We start from the raw sequence: 22,442 nt of genomic DNA on the forward strand, positions 1-22,442 counted from the left end.
CCTCACTGAGGACCACGTTTCCCTTGTGCCACAAGACTTAGGCACCCCAGGGCTTAGGAAGGTGATTTTATAAAGTGCTCAGGTGGAGAGTGCAACTCTTTCCTATCCTTGCCAACAGAAGAAAAAGGGAGCTTTAGCGAAGGGAGTATCACTAAAATCCAGGAGGAATTCCCTTAGCTACCCACACTGTTTTCAGATTCATGTTTGGCAGCTATGAAACAAGACACTGAGCTTCCAAGTTGTTTGGATTCTGAAAAAAATCCGCAAAGGCTGGCTTGAACAATGAGGAAGTTGAACACGTACTCTGCAAATGAAAAGCTGAGACCCTAGACACCTGCAGGCCAGCCAGGGCAGGCCACAGGCCAGGGAAAGGACACGAGAGGCCCCCTCCTCCAGCTCTTTCTCTTCCCAGACACATCATTCCCTGGCCAGGTCTGGGTGAGGCTCCTCTGCAAGGATCCATTCAGTCCATTCCTTCTAGAGACCGGAGGCAGTGGCCTGGTCCATCAGAAGCAGGCCCTGCGCTGTGCAAAGGAGCGTGATGCCCACACTACCACACGTAGGTCCTCGCCTCTGTGCAGCCTGAAGGTCACACTAGCACACTCATACATGGGACTCCCATGAGGCAGCATTCCGAGGTGCTGCTTCCCAAAAGGTCCAAGAACTGAGCCACCTTCTATACCAGGAAGGGCTGGGGAGGCCTCGTCCTTACCAGGCCCCTGCAGAAAGCACTCAGTAGGGCAGACACAGAGCATGTCACGTGTCTACAACATGGCTCACCTCGAGAAAAGCCACCCTCCTCTCCTACCCTGAACCCAAAGGGTGGCAGGAAGAAGAGACTCAAGAAGTGGGAGGGGTTAAACGGTAAGCCCCGAAAGAGCCCAGAGTGCAGGGACCTAAGCAGCCTCCTTGAAAGCCCCTCTCAGCGCTACCAGGGTGATGAGCCACTGCCTATGACCTCCAGTGACAAGGCCCAGTCCGCTTTGGTGGCTCCAACTTCCATATCATCATTCCTTAACTCCCGATAGCTCCTGCCCCAGCCCCAGCCCAATTTTTGTCCTAGTCCCACTTTGGGTGCCACAGAGAACACACCCTCTCCCAGGCTGAAGCCCCGGCAGCACCCGGCTCCGGCTGTCCTGGCCCTCCCCAGCCGCTCACTGCCTGTGGTTCCTCTCCTCTCTTGGGAAGACCCTCCTGACTTCAGCAGGACCCAATCCCAAGCTCCCCTTGGGAACAGCACACAGCCCACATTTACACAACCATCACAGCTTTTCACAGTGTCACCTCAGCTGAGGAAACACCTCCAGAATTGCGTTTCCCCTCTCAATCACCCGAGGACTGTTCTTCCCTTCAGAGCTCCATCTGCACGCAACCGGGTCAGCTGAGGTTGCCACACAGAGCCCATTTGTGACACAGGGGGTGGGAGGTATAGAACTCCATCCTCAGGCTGTAGAATGCAATAATGGCCAGGCACTGCCTGCCTGCTGAGACACACAGTGATGCTAATAAGTAAAACAATACCATTGTTCAATTTTTACAAATTGGATTTCTCTTATTATAGAAAATCTAAACAGATTTGAAATCTGCTCCTTCCTAAATATATATGAAGTCCAGAATCACCATGGATCCACACAATGGTCCTCATGGGCTCCAAATGACAAAATGTGATTCATGGGAAATAGCAGCAACCTGGGAGAGCTCTGAGACCACAGTCACCTGCCCACCTGCCGGTGACCCTCACACCTGGCTACATAGCCCTGGGTGAGGGGAAGCCCCACCCACGCAGCCAAAGCTATCAGCAATGATAACCCAGGTCATCTCTCTCCCCTGCCACCGTTCCCAGCAGGCCAGGAAAGACTTCTGACCTCACTGCTATCCCCTTGCGTAGATTCTAGAAGCAGCTACTGAGACAAAAGAGCCATCAACCAACTGCCAGATGTTCTGTCCACTGGACACCATGCACCTGGAGGCTAGAACCATCCAGAGGACCCACTGCCTTTTTCATTTTCTGTTGTGTGTAGGGGACAGGAGACAGTGCCGCAGACATTATCCTCGCCTATTAGAACTGGCAGTGAATGCTGTTGGAACAGTCCTTGGTCCCAAGGAAGGCAGTCATTTCCTGGGGAGTTTGGTGTGGGCCTCCTAAAATCAACCACTGGAAGCTCCCTAAGGTGAAGTGGCAGAAAAATCATGACACCTGATGAGAGGCACAGTAGGTATCAGAACAGGTGCTGTGCAGCCAGAAAACCACCCCTGAAGAAGACAATCACTACGACACCTGACCACAGAGAGACAAGACTGAAGTGCAAGGAAGGGGTGTGTCTATGACTAGTGCATGTTACCCCAGGAGTGGGGAAAACAAACTAGCAAGTTCATGAACTGCATTTCTGTCCTCTATTTTGCTTACAAAAATCCCTTTTCACTTAGATACTAGGCTTTAATCAAACAATTAAATTGAGAAGTAGAAAAATAAATAGAAGCACAGTTCCAGAAGTGCTAGGAGTCTTCCCTCCAGGGAAATAACTAGGCCTCCAACCTCAGCCCTTATGTGTACATATTCCATGTCCCATTACATTAATATGCAACTGAAAATCCAACATAGAGAACTTGGGAAAAACAAAAATAACTTTTGTATGAGCCTCTCGGCTGACAACGACCCAAGGACTGTTCAGTGGCCCAGGCACCTGAGGAGGAATGACAGTCCACGAGAACATCTTCTGTAGCAACAGCCACCAGGATACCACCAGCAGCACAGCACGCGGGACTCGGTGTCCACCTTCCCTGCAGATCACCTTCTCTCTCGCTGGAATCAACCGCTGCACTGAGATCTACTCATGAAGTAGAAACTTCTTTATGGGGTCTGGCAGAGGCAGTGAAGGAATCAGATGAAGCCGGTATTTGCCAAGAGTTCTTCTCACAGCCACACGGCACAAACTCAGTAAGGTTCTGGGAACACCTGGAGGTCACGGGAAGAAAGGGAGGGACAGAGGAAGGTTAATTCTATCCTAGCTCTAGAGAGCAAAGGCAGCTGGGACTGGCAGCCAGAACTGCACAAATGCTCACTACCAACTTCAAAATGCTCAGTGAGACACAAAGTGATGGCTTTTCCTGATGGATGAAGAGAGGAGGCCCCAGGGAGGAAGGTCTTCTAATCTGCTCCTTCTGTTGGAGGAAGGAGCGAAACCTTTACAGCCTCATTAACCCAGGCATCTGCTCCCTGGGTCGCAACCTGACCATGTTTAATGCACTAGACAAAGAAATCACAGTGGACCATTGAAGGTCCTGGCAGGTGCAAGCCACTGGCACCCAGCCTCTGTCAGCCTCTTCTCTTGGTCAAACCCTGAAGCTCTACAAGAACCTAAGGAACACGCGCGGAGCAGTGCCTGTGGGGCACAGGCTGACGACTTTGCTCCCAATGAAAAGAGCACAGCCAAGTTCTGCCTCAGTTAGCGAGGAAGCTGATGAGTGGAACAGTCATGAAAGCAAGCTGCTTTTTCTATCAGTATGGTTCCCAGCTGACCATTAACTATTTGCGGGAAGGCTACACAGGAGCATGCTTTAATGAACTGGTTTAGGGAAATCGAGTAACAAAAACACAATGGATTTAGTCCTTTGAGAAGCAGGGAAGGAAGAGGTTACCAACTTGGATGTCTCGGGACCCAGTCTGGGAGCGGTGGGAGAGGGAGACGTGTGGGCAGGAGGTCAGAGAGGACACATGAGGTCAGTGTCTGAATCCCCGTGAGAGCCTCAGATGACAAGAGCAAGCCACAATCAATTCCAATCTCTCGTGCTATAGATGCATTAATCGTTAAAAAAAAAATCCTTCTTCATAAATAAGCAGACTAGGAACTTTATTGTAACAAAACAGGCTTACCACACAATCCAAAATAGCGATACTTGAGTGGAACTGAAGAAGGGAAAGTGAGGAACCCTAGAAAGCCGCTTACAATTTGTTTCAAGGGCTCATTTAAAAACCAGGCATAAAAGAAGTCACTGTCTGTAAGAATCTGGGGCCAGAAAGCAGAGCAAAAGGGTAAAGAAAATATAATTCTAGCCCAGGGCAGTGGCTCATGCCTGTAATCCTAGCACTTTGGGAGGCCAAGGCAGCAGAACACTTGAGCCTAGGAATTTAACACAAGCCTGGGTAACACAGCAAAACCTCATCTCTACAAAAAATACAAAAATTAGCCGGGTATGGTGTGCGCCTATAGTCCCAGCTACTCGGCAGGCTAAAGGGGGAGGATCGCACAAGTCCCAGGAGGATACGGCTACAGTGAGCCATGTTGCACCACTGTATTCCAGCCTGGGTGACAGAGCGAGACCCTGTCTCAAAAAAGGAAAGAGAGAGAGAGAACATAATTCTAGGAGTTCTAACAACACACATGTACTTTTAGAGATTTCCTGATATCGATTCTTGGTATCCAGGAATTTAAAAAGAAAAGATCAATCTGAATAACCGTCTGGAAAACTGCAAGTGCTAACTGAACATTTTGGCCTAGTGCTCAGTTAGAAGTTTTTTTTTTGTTTGTTTGTTTGTTTGTTTATTGCTGCAACTTGATTCATTCAATCAACCCAGGCCACAAGTCAGAGCTGAACTCAGGCCACTTACTTCTGGCCTCTTTAAAGATCTGCAAGGCCTCAGGGTCCACCTTTCTTCTTCCTCTTGACTCTGGACCCAGGGACTCCCACTTCACCAGATTCAGGTTGGCTCCAAACTCTACCAGCAGGCTCACGAAGGCTGCCTCACAGCCATGACGCAGGACTGCATCCATGACGCACCCAGGAGAGCCCCTGTAGAATCCCTGTGTGTTGACAGGACCATTGCAATTGAAGTCAGGGTTCGCTCCAGCCAGAAGGAGCAGCCGGAAGCACTGGAGGTTGTGGTAGGCTGCACTGATGTACAAGGGGCAGACCACCAAGGAGGTGAGCCGCCGGGAGAATCGGGGCTGGATGTCAGGAGTCAGGTGGTGGTTGACATCAACATCAGCCCCGTACCTGCAGGGAAGAAAGGGAAAGTCAGAATGTGCAGGGGACTGACCACAGCCCACAGATCCCACACCAGGGGCTACAGGAGACTTCACGGATCAGATTAATTTGGTGACACCAGGCGCTACAGGAGACTCCACAGATTAGATAGATTCATTACAATCAGCAAGATGAGGCAGCAGGAAAGAACTTGGAATCCCTGCACATACAGTAATTCCTAAGGGAAGTCTCCTTCAAACCTTTAAAGGTCCAATAATCCCAAGGCTATTTAAACTATTTCAGAGCAAAGAAAAAGAGAAGCTTCCAAATTCATCTGACGAAATTGGCACAATAGCCCAAAACCCGACAAAGGCCAAAGCATAGGAAAAACTACCAACTAATTTCATTTACGAGTATCAATTTTAAATCTTCCATAAAATATTAGCCAAAGAGAATCCTAAAGCATATTAAGAAAGCAATATACCATGACCTCATGGGAGTTATCCCAAGAATGCACACAGTTAGCTCCAATATTATAAACACTATGAATATAATCAAATGTAAAACAAGGCCGAGGGGAAATTCCTCTGATTATCTCTGCAGATGCAAAATAAGGAAAAAAAAAGAGGGCATATGACAAAACTTAAGAGCTGTGCATGTTTAAAAATGCTCAGTAAAACAGAAAGTGATGGCTTTTCCTTAACATGATAATACATATTTCCTCAGGCCAGAAGTCAGTATATCATTTAACAGGGAAAGGCTAGAAGCACTCCTGCCAAAGCTGGATCGAGACAGATTGCTGCTTTCCAGCCTCCTAATAAACACGGTGTTAAAGGTACCCTGTGCAATTAGTCAAGAGAAACAATTAAATGCATAAGATTGGAAAATAAAAGGTAAAAAAATTTCCCCTTTTCAGAGGATACGACATGTCTGAAAAGCCCTAAATAATATGGAAAAACTAACAAGCAATGAGATAACTTATTGAAGTAACAGGTTGTAAAACCAACAGCCTTCATATAAAAATAAAACTCCATTTATGATAGTAAAATAAATTTCACAATGACATATCCAAGCATAAACTTAACAATAAATGTCCAAAATTTGCATAAGGTAAATAATAAACTATAACTGAATGTGAATAAAGGTAGACCTAAGAGAACAGAAAGACATGGCACAGTGCTGGGTAAGACGCAACATTGTTAAGATAATTCCCCCTAAACTTATTTTATAAATGAAAATATCATTATTAGAATAAGTTGACTACAAACATAAATAAATAAAAACAGCATCCCTGGAGCTGCATTAGTTGATTTATAAAGTTCATCTGTAAGCTCAAACAAGATGAAAAAGTCAAGCAATAATGTAGGGTGGGAGGTAGCCACACCATAAGTGAAATTTACTATAAAGGCTAAAAATAAAACTGTGGTATTGGTATGTGAACGAAACTGACAGAATAATGAAACTTTAGAGAAAATCTTGAAATGGGCCAAATTGCATATAGAACTTTCATATACAAATAAAGGCAGCATCTCAAATAAGGCAGGGGTGTGGATGTCTTAGTAAGTGTTTTTTGGGATAAGTGGACATCCATATGGAAGAAGGTAAAAGTAAATCCATTCACCATAGCATATACTGGAATACATTCCAAATGAATCAGAATTTAAAACGTGAAATATGAAGCCATGCAAAAACTAGAAAAAACCTCTAAGTAAAATTTGCCTAATTCTGACAACGAAATCCACAACGAAAATGTTTTTAACATAAAAATTTTGAAAAGAAAAACTTTTGCATGGCATAAGCATGACATAACAATATAAGCAAAGTAAAACAATCAATGAAAAATTGGGGAAAATGTTACAAAGGGTTAATATCCCTAACATCTAAAGAGCTTCTAAAAGAAAAAGACCAATAGCCCTGTAGAAAAATTAGAGAGATGGGGACAGGCACAGTGGCTCATGCCTATAATCCCAGCACTTTGGGAGGCCAAGGCAGGCAGATCACTTGAGGTCAGGAGTTTGAAACTAGCCTGGTCAACTAGCCTGTCGCTACTAAAAATACAAATGTTAGCTGGGCATGGTGTCATGCACCTGTGATCCCAGATACTCAGGAGACTGAAGCAAGAGAATTGCTTCAACCTGGGAGGCAGGGGTTGCAGTGAGCAGAGATGGTGCCACGCACTCCAGCCTAGACAACAGATCAAGATTCCATCTCAAAAAAAAAAAAGAAAAAAGTTAGAGAGATGGACAGCTACAAATGGCTCTTAGCCACAGGAAAAGACACTCAGCCTCACTCAGAACAGAAATGCAAATTAAAACTATTCTGAGATATCACTTCTCACCTATCAGATTGGGAAAAATCCAAAAATTTATTGACCAGGTTAGAAAACAGAAAGTCTCATTCATTGTTTGAGCAATGAAAAGTAAACACTCTCCCTATGGAGGGGGGAAATCTGACAATCACTAGCAAAATTACATAAGCATTTAACCTGTTAATCAATCACATTTCTCAGGATCTATTTCCAAAATACATCTGCAAAACTATGAAAAAATGTATGCACAAGGCAATTCATTAAAGCACTATCCATAACAGCTGGAGACAGTAAAGCACCCACGTGTCCACTAACAGGGGACTGGCTGAATGAACTGCGGCTCATCTGCACAATGTAGCACTGCGAAGCTCTGAAAAGGAGTGAGGAGGGCTGCCATCCACTGCTCCGGAACGGCCTCCAAGCACAGGAAGGGGGGAGGAAGCAGGACAGTGAGAGTGTACAGTCCACTACTGTTTCTATGGGGGAGCAGGTTGCAGTGTGCTTATGGTAAACCATGGAATTTTTTAATGGTTATCTACTGGGAAGGGAGAGAACAGGATGAAGGAGACAAGGATACAAGCTAGACTTCCAAAAATTTGTACCTTGGCCAAGCATGGTGGCTCATGCCTGTAATCCCAATGCTTTGGGAGGCCAAGACAGGCAGATCACTTGAGGCCAGGTGTTCACTAGCCAATATGGCAAAACCCGGTCTCTACTAAAAATACCAAAAAAAATTAGCTGAGCATGGTAGCATACACCTGTAGTCCCAGATACTCAGGAGGCTGAGGCATGACAGTCACTTGAACCCAGGAGGCAGAGGCTGCAGTGAGCCAAGATTGTGCCACTGCACTACAGCCTGGGCAACAGAGCGAGACTGTCTCAAAAAAAAAAAATTTAGACCTTGTTTTATTTGACTTTGGAACCATGTAAATTTTTTATGTTGTAAAACAAAATTAAGTAAAAAGCAATCCTTAAAAATTGAAAGCAGCCAGGCGTGGTGGCTCATGCCTATAATCCTAGGACTTTGGGAGGCAGAGGCAGGCAGATCACGTGAGGTCAGGAGTTTGAGACTAGCCTGACCAACTTGGCGAAACCCCATCTCTACTAAAAATACAAAAATTAGCTAGGCGTGCTGGCCAGCACCTGTAATCCCAGCTATTCGGGAGGTTGAGGCAGGAAAATTGCTTAAACCCAGTGGGGCAGAGGTTGCAGTGAACCGAGACTGCACTACACTCCAGCCTGGGCAACAGAGTGAGACTCTGTCTCAAAAAAAAAATTTTTTTTTAAGCAAAAAGAAACACATGAACTCAATCAGGTATCCAGCTGGTGCCATAATGCGCTGCCCAGAAGGACGTCTTTCTTTTCAGGCACACTAAACATCCGGACTCCCATGATTAGCACAAACCACTCCCAGCGTCAGGTTCACTTGGAAGGCCCCAGGCCAGGACGCACAGCTTGCTGGCAGGGGAGCATCACACAGCTCTCCACATGGGCATGCACACGGCCATGAGCAAGGGAACCCCTAGGCTGCCCCTCCTGACCCCCAGCAGCAGCTTGGATGGGAGGAAACAAATCTCACACAGGGCAGGTGCAGGAGCCACCTGACTTAGAAGCCTCATTGTCCACCAAAGCCAATCTCTAAATGACTCCACTGACTTCACTTGCCCTTGTCACTCTACTCAGAGATGACCAAATACACTGCTCTCCATCAGGCACTTAGGGTTCTTCCAGGCCAAGTGCAAACTCCTAATCATTTTTACTCTGAACAGGGATCAGCCAATGAGGGGGCCCTGGCTCCCAGAGTCCTGGCAAAGTGAGGCCACTTATCAAGAATGGCTACCTGGCATGAGGTATAAGAGCACAAACAGGCCAGGAGCCATGTATGGGAAGGGGCCACAAAAGGAGGCTGGCTGGTGCCACACAGGGGACAACATGGCCAACACAGGTAGTGTGTGAAGGGGCGGGGGAGCCAGGTTCTCACTGGTGAAAGGAAGAAACTAGGAAGAACCTTGTGGCGTTAGCCTGGATTAAGGGTAGCCAGGTGAACTCCTGTCAATGTATATAAAGAAATATAAACCGGACACGGTGGCTCACGCCTATAATCCCAGCACTTTGGGAGGCCAAGGCAGGTGGATCATGAGGTCAGAAGTTCAAGACCAGCCTGACCAACATGGTGAAACCCCATCTCTACTAAAAATGCAAAAAAAAAATAGCTGGGTGTGGTGGTGAGCGCCTGTAATCCTAGTTCCTTGGGAGGCTGAGACAGGGGAATTGCTAGAACCAGGGAGGTGGAGGCTGCAGTGAGCCGAGATCACACCACTGCACTCCAGCCTGGGTGACAGAGTGAGACTCTGTATCAAAAAATTAAAAAATAAATATAGACAAAAATGTGGAATGTACATACAACCTTAGCTTGGTCCAGGAGGAGGGTGTGAAAACAGTGACACCCCAAAAGCAACAGGCACTCCTAGCATCCAGATGTAGGTTTCTGCACACCATTCTTCACTAAAAGAAACCTTGGAGAAATGACTTATTCCAGGACTTAGACAGTCAAAGTGCAAGATGAACAAGAATATCTTGTTCCATGAGAAAAGAACTACTCACGGAATGATAAGGACATGTCAAAAGGACAGAGACAGCTTGAAGCAGCTATCAGTAGCCAAATCTGGGACAATATGAATTTCAACTTAAGTAACAATCATAATGAATAACTCATTGAATAATATCAGAAACCATGATTCTATACTAACAAATAAATAAATGAATAATTAAAAATCTGAGATGAACAGGATATATACACAGTTGCAGAGCACCTCTCTACAGAATCCTAATTACAGAGAGAACAGGAATGCTTTACAGTACCGAAACATGGCAGACACCATCTTCAACAAGTAATGGAAGTGAGCATCAGCAGTAATGGACACACTGAGATCACATGCAGCCTGACGGAGGGAATGGGAACACAACCTCACTTCAAGATTCCTGCCCAAAGCGCATTAGTGACTCCAATCTGAGTCAGCGTTAGAGTCAGCACCTGTTTTCTTGAGCTTTCATCAGCCCCACACGGTCCTGCAATGTCTCTCTCACAAGATTCATCACCACCAAAGTATTTCATTTGAAAATACGAAAGGGCAGTATGTGGAGAGCAGCGATGGCAGGGCCAGAACACACAGGGCGCGGGGAGGCCAGAACAGCGTCGTCTTCCATGCCACAATCAAGCGCTGGCCGACAAGAACGGCCAGCAACCAAGCTTTCCAATCGCCTCCTCGGCACCATCCAAGTGTCCACGGAAACGTTCCCCTGGAACCGAAACAGCTACTTTCAGGCAACACAGGCCTGAGGACGAGAACAGGGACCAACTCACTCACATGACAATTTAGCTTCCACAGCAAACACAAGCATCACTCACTCTCCAAGACATTCTAGAGTGACAGGGGAAGCATTCTAAAACACACAGAACCAACAAGAAATTCATATTTCATTTCATACACCCAACCAATTAAGCAAAGGAAAACTAGATCTCAAGCAGTGATGGCTTTTTTCTCCTTATTCTTAGGGAAAATCTTCCAAAACATTTGTAATGTTGGGCAATATGACAATCTGGTATAAGCTGAGCTGTGGGAAAGATAGCCCTTCATCCACTCATAAAAATATACTGGATGAGATCCAGTTAATTTTAATTCTGAATTTTTTCCAAATTCTATTGCGTTTAATACCACTGTCAAGGAACCACTGGGAGAACTCAATAAATCAATATAACTTTTGCACATACAGAAATACCATTCTGTACCTTTTCTCTAAAATATGAGCAATATATACCAAGGGAATTTACAAATAACAAAATGGAGGTGACTTATAGAGGGACAGAAAATTGCAATCGTGAAAGATGAGAGCCCTGTCTAAGAGGGAACTGGCACAGGGAAGGCAGAGCGAAGTTATTTCCAAATAACATCGCTGTTCAGTAACTTAACCACATCACTCTACCTTCCAACAGTCAATTATCTTGGAATTTAAACTATAGGAAGCTTTTTAATAGAATAATCTATGTTTTGGTACTGCCTTGGACAAGTAATGCCCTGTGCTCCAGTGAGGGAGTAAGATGTCTTAGTAATGTTTTCACAAGAAGGGCATCTGTGTACATACTTCTCGGTCGGCCTACAGGTTTCAAAGCACTTGCGCATCATGAATTGACTGAAATGCCCAAAGGGATTTCTGGAACCAATATGGAATTTCACTGATTGATCCTACTCAAAAACACTTCCAAATTAATAGCTTACATTCTCCAAGATGCTGAGGACGAGCATGGGACTGAGGTGGCTTAATCAGGTTAGAAATCCTTAAAAAGAGGAAAAAAGCCTCGTAGCTTTAGCATCCTCTTAACCTAACAACCTTACCACTCTCATTTCTTTATCCTCCCAAAAGCCAATTGTGTAGCTATTTAATTTACAAAACCAGAAAAGCTTATTCTCAGTGCCTAATTTAAAAACCATGTTCTGTGCTGGGTAAAGGGAATGCCAGGTCCCTGCTCCTCAGAACCAACCTGGCTGCAGCCTCTAACAACAGAACCCTTCCTTACCTAATCCTTTCCAATACGGAAACACTTCCCTGAGAACCAGCTACCTAAACTGCACCCTGTCCAAATGCAGAGCAATTTGGTCTCCAGAGTAAGGGAGGGAAAAAAGCATCTTTGCTGGAAAGAAGTCACTAAAAACATGAAAAATAAAAACCCAATCTGGTTCCAAAGGAAAAAAAAAAAGGCAACCATTAGTATGATTAAAATAAGACGTAAACATAATAAAATGGAAGGGGAAAGCAACGAAAACATACATGAAGAAAAGATATCAAATGCAAATAGTTACAAAACAGAAAGAAAACAGAAATAGACCCTAACATCAGCTATAGCAATAATGTTAACTGTATTAAAAAGCAAAAACTCCTAGACAAATAGTTCTACACAAGTGCAAACAGAACTACTGAAACGCGCTAGGATTAAAAATATTATATAATGCCATGTAAACTGGCCTTAAATGAAACTAACAGTGCTCTTTTTTTTTTTTTTTGAGACTGAGTTTCACTCTTGTTACCCAGGCTGGAGTGCAATGGCACGATCTCGGCTCACCACAACCTCCGCCTCCTGGGTTCAGGCAATTCTCCTGCCTCAGCCTCCTGAGTAGCTGGGACTACAGGCACGCGCCACCATGCCCAGCTGATTTTTTGTAGTTTTAGTAGAGACGGGGTTTCACCATGTTGACCAGGATGGTCTTGATCTCTTGACCTTGTGATCCACCCGCCTCGGCCTCCCAAAGTGCTGGGATTACAGGCTTGAGCCACTGCGCCCGGCCAAGTGCTCTTGTTTTGACAGAGCGTCACACGTAAGCAGGAACTTTCATGAGCTCAATTAGCATCAACATTTTCAAAACAAAACTTATTCAAAGTACAAGGGGAAAAATGGCAAAATCACAATGTGATTAGAGACTAACAGACTTCTTCAAATTTCTGGCATATCCAATGGCAAGAAAATTTAAAAAAAAAAAAGAGAGAGAGAGAGTTAACCTAATTTAGGTTAACAAAGTATAATACGTAAATAAAACGCCCATGGTCATGTACTTGTTTCAAGCATTCACAACAACGTAATCTGACATTAATAAGTAACAATAATAAGCCAGCACAGTGGTGCACAGCTACAGTGTCAGCTACCAGGAAGGCTGAGACTGGAGGATCACTTGGACCCAGGAGTTTGAGGGTGCAGTGAGCTATGATCACACCACAGCACTCAAGCCTGGGCAACAAAGTTAGGCCCCATCTCAAAAACTAAACAAAAATAATAATAATAATAACTTATTTAAAATTCAAAGAATCCCCGAAATGAAAACTTTATGGTCCATGTCATCTGAGCATAAAGTGTTATTAAAACCTTATCTTCCATAACTCTAAGAACAAAGAGGAAAGCAACTTCAATTAGAGCTACTTAAAAAATAAGGAAAAAGCTTAGAGAAGATGATCAAAACTATAGTAAAAGGTTAAGTTAACCTTACAAGTTTTCATTCTTTTTTTTATTTTTTTAAGATGGAGTCTCACTCTGGAGTGCAGTGGCACATATTGGCTCACTGCAACCTACACCTCCCAGGTTCAAGCAAGTCTCCTGCCTCAGCCTCCAGAGTAGCAGGGATTACAGGTGCTTGCCACCACACCTGGCTAATTTTTTTTTTGTATTTTTGGTAGAGATGGGGTTTCACCATCTTGGCCAGAATGGTCTCGACCTCTTGACCTCGTGATCCACATGCCTTGGCCTCCCCAAATGCTAGGATTACAGGCATGCACCAAAGTTTTCATTCTTAATCAAACAAACAAATAAAAAAAAAAAAAAAGGACTAAGCATTCAACTCAAAAGGGAAAAAAATGAAAAATCAGAAAATGATAAAAGCAGATATAAAGGAACACGTAGGCAGAAAAACAAAGAGCTGATAAAGCCAAGAAGCAGCTCTTTACAAAGACCAGCAAAACAGGAGAGTCATCCAACGAAGCAAGTTCTAAACAGAGAAAAATTACAAATACAGAGAAGAAAAATGAAGTGGCCGCAGGAGCTCGGCGGCCAGGAGCCCCGCAGTACTGACCTGATGAGAGCCTTCAGGATGTCAGCCCGGCCCACACGAGAAGCATGGTAGACGGGGGTGCTGCGATGGTGCCGGCTTCCGTTGGGGTCTGCGCCTGCTTCGAGAAGGATCTGGGCACTCTCTAGGTGCCCGTTCACCACAGCCACATACAGGGCCGTCTGTCCTTTTACGTCCACCAGATCCACCTCAGCCCCCTTCCGGATAAGGAAGTCCACGCAGTTCCCATGGCCGGCAGTGGCCGCGATTCGCAGCGGTGTGCAGGGAAGCCAGCCACAGCACCAGACAGACTTCTCATTGATGCGGCTGCAGGAGGAACACAAGGGCGCTCATGAGATGCAGCCCCATAACAGGGGCAGGTTGCAATGCCCCCCTCGCCCTGGCCCATAGACAGACTCTCGAGGAGGTGACTGACAAAGTCCCCCGCTGGTTAATCACACCTCCAGTTAATGGGCTCTGCCTTCTGAAATGCTTACACAACTTTCCCCTGTGGAACCTGGGCATGACAGAGCAGGGCAGGCATTCCCAGCCCCATTCCAGAGACAGGAAACTCGAGGCATCAGCAGAATGATCAGCACCAATACTAAGATCCCTAGTTCTTAGATTTCCTGACTGCTGTCCAAAGTGCCTTCCTCTACACAGGTGGAAAGGGTCTGTCTGCCTGGAAGGCAGGGCCAAATGAACAGCACACTCACCCAGGAGTCTGGGTCAGGCCGCTCTTCCCCAGTTACCACATGTAAAGGCTTGAGGCTGGGCCTCTCTCTGGGCCTCAGCATCCTCACCAGGACTAGGTGACCATGTAGGCCCCCCAACCTCTAGCACTGAACAAATGATGGCCTAAAGGATCACTAAGGTGGCATGGGGGCTACACCCCAGGCCAACAGCTGCAGAGGAACCTGTCCAGACTCAGTTCTCAGCAGATAACGCAATCAGACTGCAACTGCCTGCCCCAACCACTAACCCAGCAAGGCAGCAACCGCAACCAGTTCACAGCAAGCTCCTGGTGTAACTGAGAACAAAGCTCAGGGGCCCCGAGCAACAAACCAGGCCCCAGGAACATGCAGCAGGAGCAGCTCCGCAAGCCAGCCCTCCGGGCTCCGCCACCAGCTGTGCCCCAGCTCTGACTGCACAGGAAAGTCAAGGGAGGAATGCTCCAGGAACTCATCACCAAAGAAGTGACAAATAGCAACAGGAAAATGTAAAGAAACAGAGACGCCCTGGACCTGAGTAAAGGAAGAAGAATAAACAGTGCTGGGAAAAGCAATAGAAAAGACTAGGTCTGAGGCCTCACTGAACTCTCATTCCACTGTTACATCTGCAAGTTTAATTCAGGTTTGCTTTGGGCTTGAGTTATCCACATTAAATATTTGTACGTGACCCATCCATCTTCATCTGACAGTCCTTTCTGGTATTTTTCTTTTAAAAACTGATATTATTCTGATGAAATATCACTAAGACACTAGAAGGAAATGAAGAAACACATTCCTGTACTGTTAGAAATCCTTTTCTTGGAAACTATCCAAAGAAAAGTGGTGGCATTCGTCTCGGCACCGACATGTAGGCATTGCTTCTATCAACGCACTGCCGTTTGGGTCCTGAAGGAACAGCAGAAACACAAAGGCAGCACGGACAGCTCCCGGCTGCAGCTGAGTTTAAGCTTTAGCTGGGACTCCAGCCTTAAACCCGTAGAAGAATCAGAGAACACTCCAGAGAGCAGGCAAATTCTGCTCTCCCAGGCATCCTGAGCAGGGAGAGGGAGGGGCAAGCATCAGCTGCTGTGAACAAAGGGCTGGAGCCGTTTTGAGGGGACAGGCAGAGTTTGTCAAGGCCAGGGCAGGGGACCACTGATAAGGAGAACAGTAAGGAGAGGTGATGAGGCAAAGGGCCTAAGGCTGAGGCCCAGGTCCCGGAGGCAGATGACTGAGGGCCTGAGAAGCAGAGGAGAGGGCGCCAGGGAAGCTGATGAAGGAAGGTGAACGTACAGAAGCTCCTGAGATCAAGAGCCACAAGAGACCCAAGATGGGGCAGGGCCACCACTGAAGAGGGAAACGGTACTGCCTTCAGGGGTGACATCAGGAGACTGAGACCCACAGAGGCCCAGAGAGCCAGAAAACACTAAGGTCAATGACGGAGCAGGATCTGAAGTCAGGTCTCCCTGCCCACACTATCTGGCTGTCTCCTACAACTCTGACCAAGCTGCTTCAGTCTCCTTTTTCCCCTTCTTCTAAAACTGGAACACATTCCTCCCAACATCAAGGTCTTTATCTGTAATCCTGACCATGGGGCTCAGCTTCAGGCAGCCCTGCAGGGCTCAAGTGCCCGGACCAGCCCCAGGGCAGCGCTGCTCACCTCCGGTAGCTCTCCTCTTGCAACAGGTTCCTTAGGGTCTGGAGGTCCCCGACGTAGGCTGCATCATGGAGCCTCGTGTCCTCACAGTGCTCCAGTGGATGATCACAAAACTGCTCCCTCAGCCACTCCTTCAGATTACGACCTGCGCTGAAGAGAGGGGCTCCTGTTAGCTCAGGGAGGCCCTATCAAGGTTAACCAAAAGGGGGTGCCATCTGCAGCAAGTCTTCCCTCTCCCAGCTATGGGGCACATTCAAATGCTCAAGAAATAAATCACAAGCTGGGCATGGTGGCATGCCTATAATCCCAGCTACTCAAGAGGCTGAGGCAGGAGGATCACTTGAGGCCAGGAGTGCAAGACCAGCCTGAGCAACACAGCAAGACCCTATCTGTAAAAACAAAAAGAGAAAATAGTAGAAACTTTCCCTTATAAAACTAGCACATTCCTGACACCAACCCTGACAAGACTAATTTTTTAAACGTTGGTGGGGCCCAGGGATTATAAGCCAAACCTACTGAAGAATACAGAAGCAAGATCCTAAGGAAAATATTTGCAGATTGAATCAATACTGTATCAAAGAATCTAGCATGCAATTACTCTAATTTAGTCCAAGTATATGGGAATATCTTAAAACGGGGAAACTATGAAAGAGAACCATCGTCATCTCCTTCACTACAAAAAAAGACGTAGGGCAAAACCCAAGGGCTGAGTAAATGCTGCTGTTTGCTACACGGATGACTCCCTACCATGCTGCCCTGTGTAACGGCCACAGGGAGGCCTGCCTAAGAAACTCATGAGAAAGGTGCACTTGACCATACAGAAGTTCCACCTCAATCAAAAAGGTTAAAAATACATGTACGTAAACATAAATCCAGCCCATATAATGAAGACTGTAAAACTGAAAGGCAACACAAAAGAACAGAATAAGCGGAAAAAACACACCATGCCCTTGGATAAAAAGATTCAATATTTAAGGAATTTTAAATAAAGTACAAACCATTTCTTTGGGGTTTTGTTATCAGACGTCACAAAAAATATTCTAAAGTTTATCTGAAAATATAAATAGGGGAGAACTTTTCTGGTTTTTTTAGTAAGTTACAGAGAAAAGGCCCTACCCTACTAGGTAACAGAATGCTCATCAAAATAAAGATTAATAAATCAAACCATCAACACCCAGAAAGACCTCAGTACAAACAACTCAATACCAGCACCCTTCACTGCACTGCACTTCACTTTATCAAGCTCCAGAGAGAGCTGTGTTTTTTACAAACTGACGGTCTGTGGCAACCCTGTATTCATACAACAGGATGTGTTCATTTTGTGTCTTCTGGGTCACAATCTGGTAATTCTTGGAATATTTCAAACTTTTTCATTATTATTTTATCTGTTATGGTGATGAGTGATTTGTGATGTTACTACTGTAATTGTTTTGGGGGGCCACAAACTGTGCCCATATGAGATAGCGTGCTTAATCCATCCACGGGGTCTGTGCTGGTCATGACTGCTCCACCAACCAGCCGCTCCCTGTCGCTCCCTGTCACTCGCTGTCTCTCTCTCTCTCTCCCCTCAGCCCTCCCTGTTCCCCAGACACAGTACTGAAATTAGGCTAATAACCCTACGCTGGCTTCTGAGTGTTCAAGTTAAAGAAACAGTCATACATCTCTCACTTTAAAAGTTAGAAATGATTAAGCTTAATAAGAAAAGCATGTGAAAAGCTGAGAACGGTTGAAAGCTAGGCCTCTTGTGCCAGGCCCTAACTCTCTCCAATTCTATGAAGCCTGAGAGAGCTGAGGAAGGTGCAGAAGCAAAGTCTAAAGCCAGCAGAGATTGGTTCACAAGGTTTAAAGAAACCATCTCCATCACACAAAAGTACAAAGTGAAGCAGCAAGTGCTGATGTGGACATTGCGGCAAGTTATTCAGAAGACATGGCTAAAAGATAATTGGTGAAGACAGCTACACTAAACAACAGATTTTCAATGTAGAAGAAACAGCCTTCTATTGGAAAAAAGATGCCATCTAGGACTTTCACAGCTAGAGAGAAGTCAATGCCTAGTGTCAAGGCTGTAAAGGACAAGCCACTCTCTTGTTAGGGGCTAACGCAGCCGGTGACTTTAAGATGAAGTCAATGCTCACTCACCATTCCAAAACTCCTTCTGCCTATGCACTAAAAATTAAACAACCAAGTCCAGGTGGCAGCACAACTGTTCACAGCATGATTTAGTGAATATTTTCAGCCCACTGTTGAGACCTACTGCTCAGAAGATTCCTTTTACAATAGTATTGCTCACTGACAAAGCACCAAGTCATTCATGAGCTCTCATGGAGACGTACAAGATTCATGCTGTTTTCATGCCTGCAAACATAGCCATTCCACAGCCTGTGGATCAGGGAGTCATTCTGGTTTTCACGTATTAACATCATTTAATACAATTTGTAGGGCTACTGCTGCCATAGATAGTGGTTCCTCTGATGGATCTGAGCAAAAATGAATTAAAAACCTTCAGGAAAGGATTCACCAATCTAGATGTCATTTAGAACATTTGTGATTTGTGGGAGGAGGTCAAAATATCAACTTTAACAGGGGTTTGAAAGAAGTTGATTCCAACCCGCATGGATGACTTTGAGGGGATCAGGACTTCAGTGGAAGAAGTACCTGCACATGTGGTAGAAATCACAAGCAAACTAGAATTACAGCCTGCAGATGTGACTAAATTACTGCAATGTCATGATAAAACTTGAATGGATGAGGAGTTGTTTCTTATGGATGACCAAAGAAAGCGGTTTCTTAAAATGAAATCTACTCCTGGTGAAGATGCTGTGAACACTGTCAAAATGACAACAAAGGATTTAGAAGGTGACATACACTTCATTGATAAAGCAGCAGCAGGGCTGAAGAAGACTGATTCCAATTTTGAAAGAAGCTCTTTTGTGGGTAAAATGCCATCAAACAACATCTCATGCTACAAAGAAATCTCACAAAAGGAAGAGCCAGTCAATATGGCAACTTCATTGTCATCTAATTTAAGAATTACCACTGCCCCTTGATGAGTCAGGAGCCATCAATACTGAAGCAAGATGCTCCACCAGCAAAGTTTGTGACTGATAGCTGAGACAATGGTGAGCATTTTTCAGCAATATTTTTTTAACTAAAATGTGTATATTTTTAGGCATAATGGTATTATTGCACACTTAATAGACCATAGCATCATGTAAACATAACTTATATATGCACTGGGAAACCAAAAAATTCACATGACTTGCTTTATTGCACTATTCACTTGATCACAGTGTTCTGGAACTGAACACACACTATCTCCAAAGTGTACCTGAAATTATAAACCAGCATCAAAATCAGCGAGAATGTAAGAGTATTCAACAAATGGCATTTGTACCATTAGGTACTTATTTGGAAACACTGAGTTATTCACCTCATATCACAACCCAAAATAAACTCCTGAAGATTTACGTTTTGTAAAAATAGTTACACAGATTCGCATGTACGTAACAAGCAAAAACACAGACGGCTTGGATTCAAGTCCCTGCCTTGCCATGCTGTACTAGAGTGAGACTGGACATGCAGGTATAAAGCACACCCTCCATAAGGAGCTCTTCCAGGTGCTGAAATTTTTTTTTTATATTAAAATCAAATCTCTTTTGGGTACTACTATAGACAAGACTCAACCACAGGTACGATGGGGTGATGAGGAAGTGTCCTTGCCCTCCAGGATTTGAGTCCATTGGGTTGCTCACGCTGATTCCACAACCAGACAAGAAGCAGGCATGAACAGCTCTTTATGCCACTATCCCAGTCTTCCTTCAGTAACTATCCTCCCCTGTAATTAACCCCACAGTTATGGTTACCACAGAGTGAAAAAGTTCAAAGTAGGAGTGGGAAAGATTCAGGTGTAAGGCAATAACCAACAGGTAAATAAGCCGCCGCAGGACTTTTGCTGAGCTCTCTTCTGGGGCCCCTCTGCTGGCCTCTGTGCTATCCAATTCTGGTCCATCTCAAAAGTAGCCTCAGAATCTTTCCCCAGCTCCAGATTCAAAAGCAACTTCAAGTTTGTGTTTTGCTGACCAACTATTTCAATAACAACACAACTGCCCCAAGATAGCACTTAAGCTTCAACTGAAAATCTGTTGCCCCTCCACCCCAGGCCCAAAACCCACTGAATAACAAAACAGCAGTGCATGAGGATATAAAAAGGAGCCTTCGGTTGGGCACAGTGGCTCACGCCTGTAATCCCAGCACTTTGGGACAGAGGCCGCGCGGATGACGAGGTCAAGAGACCGAGACCATCCGGGGCAACATGGTGAAACCCCTTCTCTACTAAAAATACAAAAATGAGGTGGGCACGGTGGCGCATGCCAGTAGTCCCAGCTACTCGGGAGGCTGAGGCAGGAGAATCGCTTGAACCCAGGAGGCGGAGGTTGCAGTGAGCCAAGACTGCACCACTGCACTCCAGCCTGGTGACAGCGAGAGACTCCTTCAAAAAAAAAAAAAAAAAAGACCCCCTGTAATCCCATCACTTTAGGATGCCAAGGCCAGGGGATCACCTGAGCTCAGGAGTTCAAGATCAGCCCCGTCAACATGGTGAAACCCCATCTCTACTAAAAATACAAAATTTAGCTGGGCAACTACTCGGGAGGCTGAAGCAGGAGCATGGCTGGAACCCGGGAGGCGGAGGCTGCAGTGAGCCAAGATCACGCCTCTGCAATTCAGCTTGGGCAACAAGGGCTAAACTCCGTCTCCAAAAAAAAACAAAAAAAAGAGGAGCCCTGTGCAGCCGCCAAAGCCAGTGTTCCTTCCCCAGGACCCCTCTCTATACCGGGAAGTAGCTGTTAGTCCTCTTTTTCCCACAGAACACCTCTCATTCCGTCTCTCTCTCTCACATGGAATGACATCCTAGACCCTAAGGCCCTGGCTGTCTCTGAAGTCAAAGTCAATGCCAACCAAAGCCCAGGGTGGTGGATGCTTTGTCTGGCTTGTTCTGGTCACTGCAGTTTCCCCCGCTGGGTCTAGCCAACAGTAGGTCTTCAACAAAGTCTCTTAAGTGATGGGGAGGGAGGGAGGGATGGAAAAGCCTATCCGCAGCAGTCTCCAAGTCAATCTTTTGAGATTTTTAACAAATTTCTTGGTTTATTACTAAGGAGAGGAAGCATGTAAAGCCCAGAGCACATGAAACCATGGGCGCGAACGGCAAACTCAGAAATCCGGCAAGAAGGGACTCCTACCACACCACCGGGAAAGAGGAACCTGTCCTGACCGCTTCCCTCACACGTGCGTGGCAGGGCCCCTCCAGGTGGAGGATAGGATAAGGTTATTTTGGACGGTGGGTGTGCGCCTTTCTAGCTGCCTCCCTTGCGGGTGGGGACATGCTGTGTCACTGACGAGCTCGCTGGAGATGGCGTCCCCGTTGTCGCTGGTCTGTGCCCGTGGGGGGTGTGAAGGCTGCCCGCTGTACCAGGTGGGTCACGTGGTGGGTGGCAGAGGGAAAAGGTGCGCGCCCTCCGGGCGGCTTTCCTGATCCGTGCACTGAGACGGGAGGGCGGCCCGCGGCCTGCGTCTGCGGTTGGGTCATATCAAATCCGTATCGGCTAACCGGAGAGAAAATCTCGCGTGGGGCCTGCACTCCAGGCTGAGGAGCCGGCAGCGCGTCCCCGCTGGGGCCGCCCCGCACGACCAGCCGCGCTGACCCCCGACCCCGGCCTGCGGGAAGCGGCTCCCCAGCTGCCCCGTGGGCCCGGCCAGCCCGGGACGAGGACGCAGGGCCTCGGCAGAGACGCCAGAGCCAGCCCTCGCCATCCCCACACGCCCCGCGGCAGCCGCGCGCACGTTACCTGCGGTCCCCGGCCCCGCCCGCCCATCTGGGCTGCCGCCCTCCGCCATGAGTGCTTCCGCCTCCGCGGCCGCCACAGGCCCGCCGCGCCCCTCAGGCAGGAAGCAGGGCTGCCCGCGACCACTTCCGGCGCCACGGGCGAGGGGGCCGCGTCGGGGTCACGGCTTCCGGCGGGCAAGGGCCGGCCTCACTGGTTTCCGGGTCCGCGCCTCCACTTCCGGCTTCCCTGCGGAGCTGGATGCTGGCGGGTTCCGGCGTCCGGCGTGGACTTCGCGAGTTACCGACTCCCGGGGCGCCGGCTGCGCTGTGGTTTCCCCTCATAAGAAGCCAAGGAGTCGGAGAGCGCGTTGCCTGGGGCAGCAGCCTGAGT

The 22,442-nt window shown here is 46.6% G+C and overlaps 1 protein-coding gene across 1 annotated transcript; it reads right to left on the bottom strand.

Annotated features, from left to right (window-relative positions):
- Positions 1-1,508: 1,508 nt before the first annotated feature.
- On the bottom strand, positions 1,509-22,351 carry ASB1 (ankyrin repeat and SOCS box containing 1). The gene is made up of 5 exons (XM_032277730.1): positions 22,074-22,351; positions 16,234-16,375; positions 13,888-14,190; positions 4,610-4,995; positions 1,509-2,956 (listed from the first exon to the last, which is right to left on the bottom strand). Exons 1-5 carry the CDS (start codon positions 22,120-22,122, stop codon positions 2,829-2,831), a joined length of 1,008 nt encoding a protein of 335 aa, XP_032133621.1. The 5' UTR covers positions 22,123-22,351; the 3' UTR covers positions 1,509-2,828.
- Positions 22,352-22,442: the final 91 nt, after the last annotated feature.

Source organism: Sapajus apella, unplaced genomic scaffold, assembly GCF_009761245.1.
Source record: "Sapajus apella isolate SASKATOON/1434 unplaced genomic scaffold, GSC_monkey_1.0 scaffold10, whole genome shotgun sequence".
In the NCBI taxonomy this organism is placed as follows: domain Eukaryota; kingdom Metazoa; phylum Chordata; class Mammalia; order Primates; family Cebidae; genus Sapajus; species Sapajus apella.

Excerpts from the sequence above, each read along its gene's own strand:
- ASB1 (XM_032277730.1), bottom strand. The coding sequence starts at position 22,122 with ATGGCGGAGGGCGGCAGCCCAGATGGGCGGGCGGGGCCGGGGACCGCA. Across the intron at positions 16,376-22,073 it reads GGCGGGGCCGGGGACCGCAG|GTCGTAATCTGAAGGAGTGG; the intron begins GTAACGTGCGCG and ends TCTTCAGCGCAG. Across the intron at positions 2,957-4,609 it reads GATCTTTAAAGAGGCCAGAA|GTGTTCCCAGAACCTTACTG; the intron begins GTAAGTGGCCTG and ends CGTGACCTCCAG.